This window comes from Brachyistius frenatus, unplaced genomic scaffold (assembly GCF_029030835.1).
Source record: "Brachyistius frenatus isolate BFR_SWC_R1_liver_20210118 unplaced genomic scaffold, ASM2903083v1 Contig_4, whole genome shotgun sequence".
Taxonomy (NCBI): Eukaryota; Metazoa; Chordata; class Actinopteri; family Embiotocidae; genus Brachyistius; species Brachyistius frenatus.
In genome coordinates this window covers 9,638,098-9,652,111 of record NW_027210603.1, presented here as the reverse complement: position 1 = coordinate 9,652,111, position 14,014 = coordinate 9,638,098, and the positions used below count along the sequence as shown (strand labels likewise).

Here is a 14,014-nt window from a genome sequence, read left to right as displayed (position 1 = left end):
CCATTTTCAGTCTTTAAATTGGAGCTAAGATAACTAGCTGCACCTTCATTTTTTAGCAAACAGATATGAGAGTGGTATTGATTGCTTCATTTAACTTTTGGCCTAAATTTCAAACTATCATTTCAATATTATGTGATTACTTGCCAAAACCATCTTCAAAAATACCAACTATTAGCAACTACTATCATTATAACATATTGTAAAATAATAATAAACTGGATTCACCAGTAATTGTACTGGTTTTAAATTAGAATGTTTTATACATTTTGATGTTTTGAAATGATTGATTTATTGGTCTGGTAAATATTAACCTGTAATAGATCACCTTTTTTTTTGTTTGTATTGGTGCTGCAGTGATCTGTATTGTGATGTTACAATAAATAAAGACTGATGCTTGTGATTTACCTTTTCTAATGGATGTGCTCATGAACAAAACCGAGTAACTGAATAATATTTCCTTCTAAAATCACAGGAAGATTTATGACTCAATAATCAAGCTTTATGATATGCAATGATATGTGAATTTCCTCGTTATTTTGTCAGGTATAAAACCACTGGAAAAAATAAGTTAATAAGCAAACGTTTATACACATCTTACATCATATTCAATCCATTTCAAATATAAAAGGTCAGTAATATTTGCTCCAATTGAAAAATATCAACCTGATATCCCCACTTATCAGCGGCCAGCTACAAGTTGACGTCAGTGGCAAAGCTCAATGCGATGACATGGAATGGGGACAGAATTGTTTTTAACATTCGTACAAATAGTACTGCAGTTGAAGTAGTGGAAATAAAAAATACGAATCAAATCCAAGCCATCTAAGTTTTTGTGTAATAATAATTATAAAAAAAAAACAAAGACACTCCGCACATAGAATATACACTATATATACACAGTATTTAGTAATGGTCATTGTGTTGCAACTTGACAAAACAGAGCTTTATAAAATGAAAATGGCAGTGTGCAGTTGGCAACGACGCATTACGTTTGACACAGCTTGTGCTCAGTATGGATAATGTCTGTTTCCTTTTTCATTTGTTCTTCCCAGCAGGTTTAATGAAAACGGTGTCCGGGGTGGGATGGATGCCGCTCCTCATGCCGGGGTCTGAACGATGGCTTTGATCTCAGAGGACACCCTCTTCTCCTTTCGCCCCGCGTACTCGCCGATAAAGGAGCCGTCTTCGTTGAACTGAGCGTCCTCCTCACCGTAGTCCACCAGGCTGTCCCCACTGTCCCCCGCTTTGATCTCCCTGCTCAGCGAGTGTTGGCTGCCCTTCAGCGGCTTCTCGTCGTTGTCGCTGTGAGAGAGGCGCAGTGGATTTAGAATCACCTCATTTCACCCATGGCTTCACTCTGTGGCTTACTGGAGAGGACGGGGGTGCAAGCTGGAGCTATCACTGCTTCTACAGAGAGGGTCTGTGACTGACATCGGCTTTTACCTCTGGCTAACCAATGGGAAATAATCACACAGATGCACATGTTGAGACAAAATTAATAGCAGGAGTGTACGTGCGTCGATGCATTTGACAAAGGGACAGCTGGAAGACAAACGACACATTGAGGGAGACATTGAACTGGTGCACATGCTGTGGTCCTGTGATGCATTTTAACTGTGAGACTATTACATACAATGGACTATGTAATGTTGTTACGTGATTCCCGGTGATAAGAGAGCTTTTGAAATGAACTACCAGTCATTCGGGAGTGGGTTGCACCAGCCAGCTGTGCACAAATTCAAACTTTGCGGAATTGGAGGGTTGTGGTGATTGACACGCCACTAAATTTAAAGGGTTGCACCACACAAAACTGATGTGGAGATACATTGCTACGAAACATTTTCTCCAACTAACTGCTGGGTGTAACTGTTCACCAGCTAAGTGGACCAACTGACAAAGCTAATATTAGATTGCTTATCACCGGCAGCATGTTAGTTTAGCTCAAAACAAAGTCAGGAAACAGGGTTAAACAGCTACTGTATCTTGGCTTTGTCCAAAGGCAAACAAAATACATCTACCAGCGAAATGAACAAACTAGATCCTCCCATATAACCGTTCCGAGAATGTTATTTAATGTTCTGCTTCCCAGGAGACTTTTTTTTTTTTCTTTCTCCCCAGTCGGTTTATCCTAAAGGCAAGATAAACATTCTCTTAAAACATTTTAGTGTTAATATACTTAAAATGCTGTTCATAATATTGTCAGAACATTATGTCCGAACTCTTAATGTCCACATAATGTTATTGCTTTATATAGCGTATAATACCGTGCTTGAAAACATTAAACAAATGTTTTGTGGTAACGTTCTTAAAATCCTTTTAAAATGCTTTTGAATGTTTTTAGAGAGCGTTACTTGTGTTTTGCACACCGAGCAGTGACTTACAGCAGTCTTGTGGTTGAAGTAAGGATGGGAGGCATCCAGCCCAGAATCCAGCTGAAAGATAGTACCCGCTTCAGCCTCTAGCTAAACTAATCTGCTGCTGGTGGTATTTTTAAATTTCCCATGCAGACATGAGAAGGGTCATAATCTTCTCATCTAAATCCTTGCTAAAAGGATATTAGCATACTCCCCAAAATGTTGAACTTGTTCTGCTTAAGTTTTCAGATTTGGAAATGATGTTGCCATGCTAGAGTTACGCTGGTGATGCTGCAACCAAGCATAGCAAATCACTAGTTTTGGTAGGCAAAACTTTAGTGACACATTTATAGTATACGCTGGGGCAACTGGCTCCTGAGGTGAACGTGACAAAGTATAAATGTTCTCACACTGAGCCACTTTTGACTTCATCACATCAGCATTTGCTGTGCTGTGCAGACCCACTGATTGGAGAATTACACTGGGGCTCACACTGCGGTAGACTGTAATGAATTGGATTAATGAAACGTGCCCAGATATTACTGCCCTGTAGGTGAGCCGCTTTCAATTACACTGATTGGTTTTAGCCTCTCGCCATGTGCCGGGCAGCCGGCCCGCAGCTCCATCCTGACCGAAAAAATGGCAACATCTGAGCGGTGCTGTGGCTCCCTTTATGATGCAATGCCTTTCACAACAACACAACCACCGTATCTAAGAGCACCACCTCCTATTAAGGGATGCTACTACTCTGACAACACTGATGTGTAAACAGCTCGGTGATACCACCGCTGTTTATCACATACTTTCCAGTTACTCAGTCCATCAAATGTCTTCTGCAGAGGAAGTGTGAGGCTCCGCGTGAACCTCGCGCGTGCTGTGTTGTCTTTTCAGCGAGAGGAGAAATGCAAAGAAAATTACTGGGAGAAGAAGATGGGGGAAGAAAAAAAAAGACCCTTGGAAAAGGAGAAATTCACACCGTTGCGCATGAATTGCAGTGAGGTGGTGAAATAGTGCTCGGAGGGTGACGCTTACCTGTATTCACAAAATGTGTCGTCATTCATGCCCTGGGACTCTACGTCTGGGTGGAGGTCTTCTTTTTCTTTTACTGCTCGCAAAAGGAAAAGAAGATATCAGTGATTTCCTCAAGAGACGACTGCCGACGAAGATTCCAGACTGTTGACACTGTGTGAATAAGTTTGAGCGTCTGCCTCTGATTCCCTGCACTTGCTAAATGAAACAAAGATGAATGCGAGCCTTTTGAAAAGAATGCAAAAATTCTAATAAATGTTACATTTTATATTTGTCAAGTTTTCCCTCGTGCTTGTATCTAATTGTTATATTTGTCTATATTTAAAACAAATTGTAAATACTGTATCACCTCAACTGCATAGTCCTATATGTGGTTGAACAGAAAAAAACGAAAAAAAAACAGACACGGCTCGGGTAAATGAAAGACGAGGTTGTTGGAACTACGGGCGATAACGAGAACTTAATGAGGAAACAAAAGGACAGAGCTGCATCGCGCTCTTTTTTTCTGCTGACGAGCGAAGCGATCGCTGCCCAGACGACAACCTGATGGCCATTAGCTGTGAATAATAAAGCCGACAAGGACTCTCACGTCCCCAATAGCAGGAATAACATTGAGATACCGCCAAGCTGATGTCATTATTCCATGCGCGGCCGCCTCGTGAAGCATTTTGCATTTTCTCTGGCTGTGGGCTGCGCTTTGTTTAGATTGCTTCTTGCTGGAAAAAGCTCCCTCTCATATCCATGCAAAGTTCAAATACTGGACATACAGTAGAACTGCTCATTTTCCTATCAATACAGCTGCCTGTTTCATGTACAAATTTGCATCAAAATGAATTTTCAGGCCCGGGTAAAAAAAAAAAAAAAAAAAAAAAAAAACTCTCTTAAGTATTCTTGTGATGGCTTCAGGGATGATTGATCATTTCTTTCATAGCAACAAACGGCGATTTAGAAACATAATGGTGCTCCAAAAATCAATTAGTATTCAAGCAAGGTGATGTGTGTGTGTGTGTGTGTGTGTGTGTGTGTGTGTGTGTGTGTGTGTGTGTGTGTGTGTGTGTGTGTGTGTGTGTGTGTGTGTGTGTGTGTGTGTGTGTGTGTGTGTGTGTGTGTGAGCACTTACCGGAATACTTTCCTCCTTTATTTCTGTTGACAAAGCAAGCGATCAACACAATAAGTGTGAGGAGAGCGATGGCACACATCAGGCCGATAAACCAGCCCTTGGTGGATATTCCTCCGTGGATGCTGGCCTGACCTGAGGACAACAATACCCAGTGACTTTGACTCGCCTTGGCCTTTTCATGAGGACACTTGATTGAATGTTTACATCGACAAAGCCTATCTGATGCAAAGGCAGAAGGTGGCAGGGCCCGCTGCTGATGGAGACGATCCAATATTAATATTAAACAGCTAATCCTGCTTGTCTAATTAATCAAGTAAGGAACGCTGTACAAATGTAATTCCTCTTAGTGAGCTAAATTAAATCCCAGTGACACCGTGAAGGACCACATGCCACGGCTTGAGTCACTGCTCAAGGACACGGTGGGAGGTCAATTAGTTCTGCTATTTTTGTGCCCCCCCCTCTTTTTGTTTTTCTTTGAGTTACTTTGGTTTCCCTCCTCACCTGTGGACACGGTCGTGATAACATCTTCAAATATACTAGAATTATCAATCCATCTGTTCGGAATAAGGCGCACAGTGTACCCTGTCTCAGGTTCGAGCCCGTCAATGATGTGGAAAGTCTGAGAGGAGTTTAAAGGCCTCTGATATCTTCCAGTGACCCTCACCTGTGCAGAGGGTTGAATGATCAGGAAGGTGTCAGAACACATGAATGCACACAGCTGGCTTTGTCTAATGTAGAAAACGATTGAAAAGACATAACACATACGGTTACAGATGGTAGATGTCTTTCACCTACTGCTCTACTCTACTCCAACATCCCCAAAAAAGAAAAAGGCCATGATCTTACAGTTGTTGATATATACAATATAAAACTGTGTGTGCTCTCCTCCAGATACCCAGCTGATATTTGCGAAGCTGTCGCTAACAGCTGAGCTAACTTTCAACAGGGCCGGTACTGCCAGGGAAAAGAGAAGAGATGAGGGAAAGGAGAGAAATGGCGAAAGGGCTGTTAGTAAAGGACAAAGCAGATGAAAGTGTTTAGGAGTGTTGTCATTATGCCATGAAGGATGCTGCGCATCACTTTCTGTGGAAGAGGTGAGCCTGGTTGTTCCTAACACTGTTGTAAGGAGGCATCAATTACGTCTGACAGAGAGGGACAGCGGGTCACTCTCACTACAGCACACATGACAAGACTAATGTGGATATGGAAATGGTACCACAGGTGATGCCTGCAAAGTTAAATGAACATCTACTGGGACCTTAACGGAGATTTAACATGAAGACTTTTGGGTGATAGACATTTCGCACACCTACACTTATTTAGAAATTGTCTGTTAAGCTACTGATATATAGAAACTTTACCCGTATAACACTTCACGAGCAGCAAAACATTCTGATTCTAGGTTCATTTTATCGTTTTGTATTTGTTTTTATTCTCCCTACATGATGATCTAAATGTCTTCCGCATATCGTCACTCTAGAAATAGAATATTTTCACTCAAACAGCCTAATTCAAAGACGTTTTATACAGCAGCAACTACGCGCAGCATTTCCCAGGGCCCATAGTCTGAGTCAAAAAACCCAAATATGCTCAAATGGTGGAAAAACAACAGAACTTTAGAGTTGTGAAACTGGACCCTACATTTTTTTTTAATTTAGAATTCAATGACAAATTATCAAGTGATTAATTTGAATTGTTTCTGTTCATCTAAACTCAACTCATTGACTAATTGTAAGAATAACGATACGTGATTTACAACAATCAGACAACACAAAGAAGACAAAGTTGTCAATGGTAACTATGCAGGTCCTGGTTATACTTATCAGTGAGCTTCATTAATCATGTTTTTTGATGGTGTTTTGTTTTGAAAGCAATAACAAACCGTATGTGTTCAGAGCTACATCTACCGCAGACGTACGCATTGAGTGGTTGATCCTGATACTCAAACAGGGGAAGGAAAAAAGCTGCTAATGTCGTGACTGATATGCATCATCAGTATGGGAAACGTGTGCTTTGACAGCAGCTGTCTAAGTTGGTCAACAAAGCACAATCCACTTCATTTCACCACGGCAAACATGCAAATCTTCAGCTGCGTCTCCAGCTCAGGTGCATTATTTGCTCAGGTGATAATTCAGTTGACAAGGACACCTGCGTCTGCGCCGTCCACCCTAACCACTGCAAATGACACTCTCTCACTAATGTTGATGGATTAGTCTGCAACTATGGTAATTCTAGTCATCGGAACTGCGTGATGACTTCGACTGACAAGGGCTCCCGAACTAAAAATATCCCGAGGCTGGCCGCCGTGTTTTGTCACTGCGCTCCTCAGCTTGCTATTAAATGCTGTAGAAAGCAGCTGCTCACGCAGCAGGGAGCTGGTGCCCTGGAAGACGCCCCTTCAAAGTCAGGAGGATTTTTTTTTTTATGAGGAGAGGACAGAAAATATTCTGATATAGGAGCTTTCAAACAGCTTTACACTTATGCACTTATCTCAGTGTCCTGTAAATATCACCTTCCCAGTATGAGCTCACGCCTCCCCCGGCGTGGCCCAGGAGGACGTTTCTCCTCGCTCTTTTCTCTCAGCTCAGATGTTGCCCCGGGACAACTTCCTGTCCCAGAGCCGTGTTACTGTTTACCCACTTGAAGATTACATGGAAATGTCAGGTGACCGTTGGGTCAATACACTGCCGTGTACAGTGGGGACCGGGACCCGACAAATCAATCACTAACAATTAGACATATTTGTCCTGTTCAAGTGACTGCACTCAGCCGCAGTCGGATCAGGATATGGATCCAGTGTTCTAGATTTCCCTGCGGTGCAGCACGGAAATGAAACCCAGGAAACAGTAAAATACAGCTGTTACCTTACATTCCATCTCTCTCTCTGATACTGGAGGCAATATAAACTCTCAGATAAAAAAAAATACCTGATGAAGTGGTACTGTATTGGTGTTATCAATTTGATCCAGCAGCCAACCAAACAAGTCCAGCAGTTATCGCACCAAAATATTCAGATAAAACATGTACTTGTTTCCATATCTCCCTGTATTAATTTCACAGGTTTGGATTCAGTCTGTGGTTGGATGCTTGTCGTGTCAGTATGTGCTGCAGCTCTACCTATGGAGGAACGAGTGGGTTTGGTCACTGGGGACTTTGGAATGCTTGGAGGTGGGGGGAAGGCTGACTTGCCTGAAAAGAAACACAGACCTTGTGGTTATCAATTGGGATAAGAGCTCAGAAGGGGGACGTGGTAGGGGATACTTTCTACTGTTAGCACACATGCTAGTTTCAGCTAATTTCTAGGATTAGTGACAACACGTCCACAGTGAAACCCGATCTACAATTTGAAAACTACATTTTGCATCGGTTTACTCACAAGGTGAGATGTGGGTTTTTAATTTGACTTAAAAGCAAATTAATTCTATTTTTGTGCTTCATTAAAAGGAGTGGTGGGTCTGATGCTCATCCTGGGTTTGGCTCCTAAAGCATCATTTGTTATCTCAGCTTGAGTTAGACGTGTTGCACTGAGCCTGCCGTTGCTAGGATAAAAGTCAATATTCGTTTACGGTCACTAATGAGCCAAGATTAATATGAATTTATAATTGGGTTACTCATTACCATTGCTATTCGAGTGGAAGCCACAAACTTTATCTGAGAAGAAGTTGACATGTTTCTAATGAAAGGAGGCATCAGAGTGCTCTCTGCTGATGGCAAGGGCAAACAGCAGACAAGGTCAATTATGTGAAGAGGAGCCAAGTGTTTGGGCTGCTACAATCTGCAGAGGACAAATCAAAAGCCGAACTGGTTGATACTCCTGATGATTTGTTCAGGCCTATTGCAGCCACACCTATCGACAGTTTTACATCTAAAGCATGCAGCCGCTATCTAAAACAATGCTTATGACTGTTGAGCATATCATACCAACATAAACCCAATTTTGACATTTATAATGACAAAACCATTGTGATCATGTCATCAGTTGCAGTATTTCTCAGCAGGTTGAGAGCGTCTGTGTTAGTATGACATGCCACAGTTGCTGCATAAGCACAGCTCTACATACTCAGGCCAACGGTGAAAGCCAAATTGGAAGCTGCAGGGGGAAAAAAAATAAAAGGAAAGAAAAAGACAGAGGGGAGAAGTATCGCAAGGCTAAGCAGACATACGTATTGACACACACACTTATTATACACACCGTATGATTAAAGCTAATTCTCAAAGCAAAGTGCTTTTTAGTGGCACGTGAAAAAGCAAGCAGAGTACCATTGGAAGAAACAGCACTGACATATATGCACATGGTGATAGTGGAGTTACTACAAATAGCTTTCGTGCTCAAAATCTTGAGACTCTCGAACGTACACACATGTAATAGCTTTACAAAATCGCAACTCAGTACATAAAAAAATGAGTCGTTCTCCCTGCAATCATTTTTCCTGGTATTTCAGCATGCAAATAAACAGCCCCTGAGAGCCCATTAGCCTTCTTTCTCTGATTGTAAGGATTCCTCCAGTAAACACCAAGTAATCACCTGCGTATTTAGCAGCTGCAGTGTATTTCAACATACAGTTTTGTGTATAGATTTGACATAAGGAAGCATGGATGGCATACAAACTCTTTTAAGGTGCATTTATATTATAATTTATGCTGACAGTATCTGCTTCTGCAGTCCATTTACTGAGTCTGAGGGGAATCCGCATACAGTTTCCTGTTTCATTTCCCGTCCAATCGCTCACACGCCACGCAACGGCACGCCCCCCATCACACCAGCTCGGCTTGAGTTTGAGCCAGCTGAAGTATGGCATGCAGTCCTCAAAAAAAACATATTTTTAATTGGACGGACAAGATTACATACTACGAGCCGGCTCATTTTGATTACTTAAACACCAACTCTTTCATGATCACACAATTCAGTATGAAAACCTTCAGTTTCCCTCCTGCTCAAAGTAATTTTCTTTCTGGAGCTGATCGTTTCATAGCTCGAGCTCTCTGCCCAATCAATAAGCACTTGCTCTCTCATGACAGTGACAAATGAAAACCTCCACTGCAGCACATATGAAATTGTTTATCCAAAAATATAACTTACATGGAGATATGAAAAGCTTGGCTGCTCTGGCATACATCATATTGTGCTCGTTCAATACCATTTTGAAATAGGGAAATGCTTTCGTCACCTGCTTTGCCTCAGCCTCAGTTTGGCCGAGCCAATTCTGCTCTTCGGCGCTCGCCTGTGATCTTATGTTCCCCTCAGAAAGAGACACACTCACCTGCCCACACACCCGCACATTATCCAGACATACACAAGCCTGGTCAACTGGCTTCCTGGACCTTCCGCCACTCACTTGTTTCGAGGGTGGTGGTGCTCTCCTCGCTGACAACAGGCCCGCAGCCCACCATGGTGCAGGAACGCAGGTAGAACTTGTATTTGCTCACAGGTTCCAAGTCGCGCAGGATCCACTTGGTGGTGTCAGGGTTGCTGATGTCTACTGTCTGCAGTGGCCCCATTTCCTCAGTTTCATTGACTAGATATAAAAATAGCAACAAAAAATTGTTAATGTTCATGTTTTAGATTAGAGCTAATTTCTATAAATGGTATGCACTTTTGTACTGATACCCCACATATATAAACTTGATTAAGTTGATTAGAATTGTTTCTACTGACTGTCTGACGTCTGTAGTTGGCTCAAAAGACATTTCAGAAAAAAAACAAGTCATTTGCTTTTTTGAGCGGGTCAGGCTTAATGTCCCTTTAAACACATTTTTGTGTTTAACAAACAAGCAGAAGATGCCCTGCACAATTTACAACTCAAATGTATTTGTTTTTTTGGTGTCTGCACTTTGTCCACATTGTGATGGGATCACATTTTTCGCAAGGTAAAGCAGCCCAGTAGGTAGGGCGGTGGCATTTATGTTCTTTGTAAGAAAAACAAACACAGCAGGTGTTGAGGTGACCTTTGCTGTGAAAGAGGTGCTACGTCTCTCCGGTAGGAGGCAACAGAAACAATGACAAGAATGTATTGGTCTGCTTCCCTCTTTGCCTGGACACCACCCACTGTTATCAGTCATCATGATTTTTTGTTTTGTTTTGCTTCTAGGGACAAAAACATTACAGTTTTGGTAAATTATGCAATCCAGGCTGGTTTAGAAAAGAGGCCACAAGCATCATGTTTCTACCCTGTGGAAACGTTACTTTCTCACTTTCCCAGAAACACTCGGGCCCTGACAGTTGGTGCACACGATCTTATGGAGTGAACTGGCTGAAGGCTGTTTTACTGACTGCAGCAACAATATTTCCAAATAGTCTTCAGCCCAGTGGGCCAAACACGCTTGGCCTTGTGTAGTATGAAAGATACCGAGACTCTCCAACACTCAGACCTGACAGCAAGCGTAAGTTTAGCTCAAATGGGAGAAAAACAGAGCGAACTGAAGCCAAGGTCATTTTTAACTCCCACTCGTGCCGATATTTCACCGCAAACCTCACTACAACCATCTTAAATGATCCAAAATGTGAGTAGATTAATCTGATTCAACTCACAAATGCTAATAAAGTCAATACATTATATATTCTTCAATGTTTCATTTTAAACTGAGTAAATGTAGCTACTATGCCACACAGCAAAGGATTATGCAACATGTCTTTTAATTGTGTATACAGTAAACTAGAATCTGACCAATCATAGTCAGTTGGCGAATATTGGCCAGTCACTGATATTTATTGTCTTATATGAAAGCTTTTTCTCACTTTCATCATGCAGCAACAGAAGTTCGGTTAATTATTAAATTGTACTTTTTCTGTTATTTTTAATTGCACTTATTTAAAATGATTACATTCCCAGTTCACTGTTTCAATGCGAGTCATTTTAGACAATAAAGTTGATCATTATACAGTAAAATGTTCTGCCTCAGTTACATATAAACACGTGTTTGATACCTCATTTCAGTCGACATATCGATATTAAATATCCCGCAGACATACTGTATCTTTTACTTCCTAATATCAATATCGACTCTACAGTAAACTGCTGTAAACAAACAGGACAAATATTTTGAAAGAACAGATTGAGAAGAGATTGAGCCCTCATCTTCACTTTTCTGACACACTTTTCCCTGAGAGGCAGGCAGACTGCCAGTCTGGTGCTGGCATACTGAGCCCTGGGCTTTAGAGTGGGTTAACAGCTCTTTAAGGCGGTAGGACTACTGTGTGCCACCCACTCAATGGCTACAGCAACTTAAGGATAAATCCAACCTTTAGGTTCAGTAATTTATGTAGTGATTCTAAACTAATACTGACAAAAACTTGTATTGGTGTGAGTATACATTTTCAAACCACTATCATTACCACTCCAAAGTGTACTGGTAGAGGAAAACATATATAATATCCACATCTACTCTTGTGCATTCCCCACATCTAGTGTATGGATAAAGTGGCAACTTGATACTTTGACCATAAGGTTTTACACAGAAAACATGTTATTTCACAGCAGGTTGGCTGAACTATTTAAACCCCTTGGTGCTCCTCAGTGTGTTAACAACCTGTGAGATGTGAGGCTTTTAAAGGCTGCTGTAAAAATGGGCGTGGCCCTAAAGCAGCAGCACTGGAGCTTGAGGATCTACTTGTGTCACTTATGATACACTGACAGCTGGCTGCATTTTCCTTCACATTTCGCGCATGACTTCCTGCAAGGGGACTTCAAAAAAAGTCACACTTCAAAGACTCCATCAGCTTAATTGCTGTGGAACAATGAAAACGTCCTCTCCTGAAATACTGTGACGCTTGGTCCTCTTGTGCAGATGCAAATTAAACTCAATTAGCCGGGAAATGCGGTACTAAGACGTTGTTGGAAGTTAGTCATTAGCTTCGTTATGACTTTTGTTTCAGGATGGAAAAGTGTGTGCACATGGGGATGTGTTCGGTGATGATGTCTCCTGGGACTGTGAGCTATGCTGACGATGTCCCCTGCAGTCAGGATGGGGTCAGTAAAACCGCACCTTAACAGACTGTGACACAGTGGCCTTGGTCAGCAGGAGCTGAGCCATGATCATGACTCGCAGGCTAGCAGACATCACCCTGACATGTTTCCTATACACACACCATGACCCAAGCCATATTAGAGCAGGGCAATGATTTTTCTTCCTGTGCTGAGGATCATGGGTTAGACAATCACCACTCTCTTAAAGACTTGCACATACTTGTCTGTACCCCCACAGTGCAATAGAACACAGAGGAAGAGTCTGTGCATTTAAAGCAGTGAAGCTATACAGTCACTGTAGCCAAACTGAAATATTTGGTCTGTGTGCTTTTGTATACTCAATTTATTTTTTTTCTTTAGAGGCTGGGAGCTGAAAAGAAACACTGAGGGATGTAAACACTATTAAAGAAAAGGAAAAAGAAACACTATCTTCTTGTAGCAATACGGGGGGATCACCATTTTATCTGAGATGATTAAGTGTAGGGACGAGGCATAGGAATACGTACTGAGCTGGTATTCGAGGAGGTATCCGGTGAGAATCCCATTAGGCTCCAATGGCGGGGCCCAGACCAGAGAGACAGTGTGCCTCTGTACATCTGTGACCCTGAAAACAGGATTTTTCTCAGGGACTGTAGGGGAAAAAAGGTAATACACACAGTAAGCAGACAAATTCTGCAACCCAGTTTCCTTGGCTATTATTATATTTTCTCTTCAGTAGTTGTGAATCAATACGCTCCATGCTGTTTTTCCACAATCCTACCTCCCTCTGGGGTTTTGAAGTTGACGGGATGGCTGCCTGGGCCGTTACCCCGACCGTTGAAGGTCATGACGAGGAGGCTGTACTCTGAAAAAGGTGTTAGTCCCGGTACCGTGGTGTGGTTCCGATCCCCAGGGAACATCAGTGTGTGTTTGTCTCCATGGCTTTTCTTTGAGTCCACCAGACTTCGCAGACGCCACCAGTTTATCTACATCAGGAAAGAGACACATAGAGGCATCCTCAGCGGCGGCTACAGGGCATCAAACTTTGTACGTAAATATGTATATGTGTGAGAGAATGCTGAATGAGTTATTGTAGGTTATTTTTGTGGTGGCGTGAGCGGGAAAACATTGAGCTGACCAGGTAGGAGACAGAAACGGGTGAGAAAAGCAAACGTTATGAGCAAGGTCAGGGCCATTCCTTTTAAACTGTGTCTAAAAGAAAAGGTCTGCTTTTTGAGGTATTACCCTGTAGCCTCCCAGATGTCCATGTAACTTGTCCTTGTGTACTCGTGTCCAGCTAACCTTGACCACTGAGCTGTTCATTACCTCCACAGCTATATCATCAGGCGCAGCAGAGGGAACTGCAAAGGCAAACACACATTAAAATCCATAGTAAACTGCAGTTAAGCCAAGGAAAAACAGTACTGAGGCAGGCACAGTGTAAATTATTCTGAAATAGCTTGATTTTTATATAAAGCCAAATGAGAAATTTTCAGCCAAAATAAGGCAGAATTACAGAATAAAATTCTATTCAACTAGCTATATTTTGTGATCACCTATTTACAGGA

The 14,014-nt window shown here is 42.0% G+C and overlaps 1 protein-coding gene across 5 annotated transcripts in view; it reads right to left on the bottom strand.

Annotated features, from left to right (window-relative positions):
- Positions 1–564: 564 nt before the first annotated feature.
- chl1b (cell adhesion molecule L1-like b) overlaps positions 565–14,014 on the bottom strand; it is a 65,946-nt gene continuing 52,496 nt past the window's right edge. For 3 of the 5 annotated variants that reach the window (XM_069714620.1, XM_069714640.1, XM_069714630.1), the window contains 7 exons: positions 13,692–13,807; positions 13,228–13,432; positions 12,974–13,096; positions 9,840–10,019; positions 4,504–4,635; positions 3,387–3,459; positions 565–1,302 (listed from right to left, as the gene is read on the bottom strand). In XM_069714620.1, coding sequence (XP_069570721.1) covers positions 1,098–1,302; positions 3,387–3,459; positions 4,504–4,635; positions 9,840–10,019; positions 12,974–13,096; positions 13,228–13,432; positions 13,692–13,807 — 1,034 coding nt within the window. In that variant the 3' untranslated portion in view covers positions 565–1,097. Of the gene's footprint in view, positions 1,303–3,157; positions 3,272–3,386; positions 3,460–4,503; positions 4,636–9,839; positions 10,020–12,973; positions 13,097–13,227; positions 13,433–13,691; positions 13,808–14,014 lie in introns of all 5 variants that reach the window. The other 2 variants (XM_069714649.1, XM_069714658.1) reach the window with 2 other exon arrangements.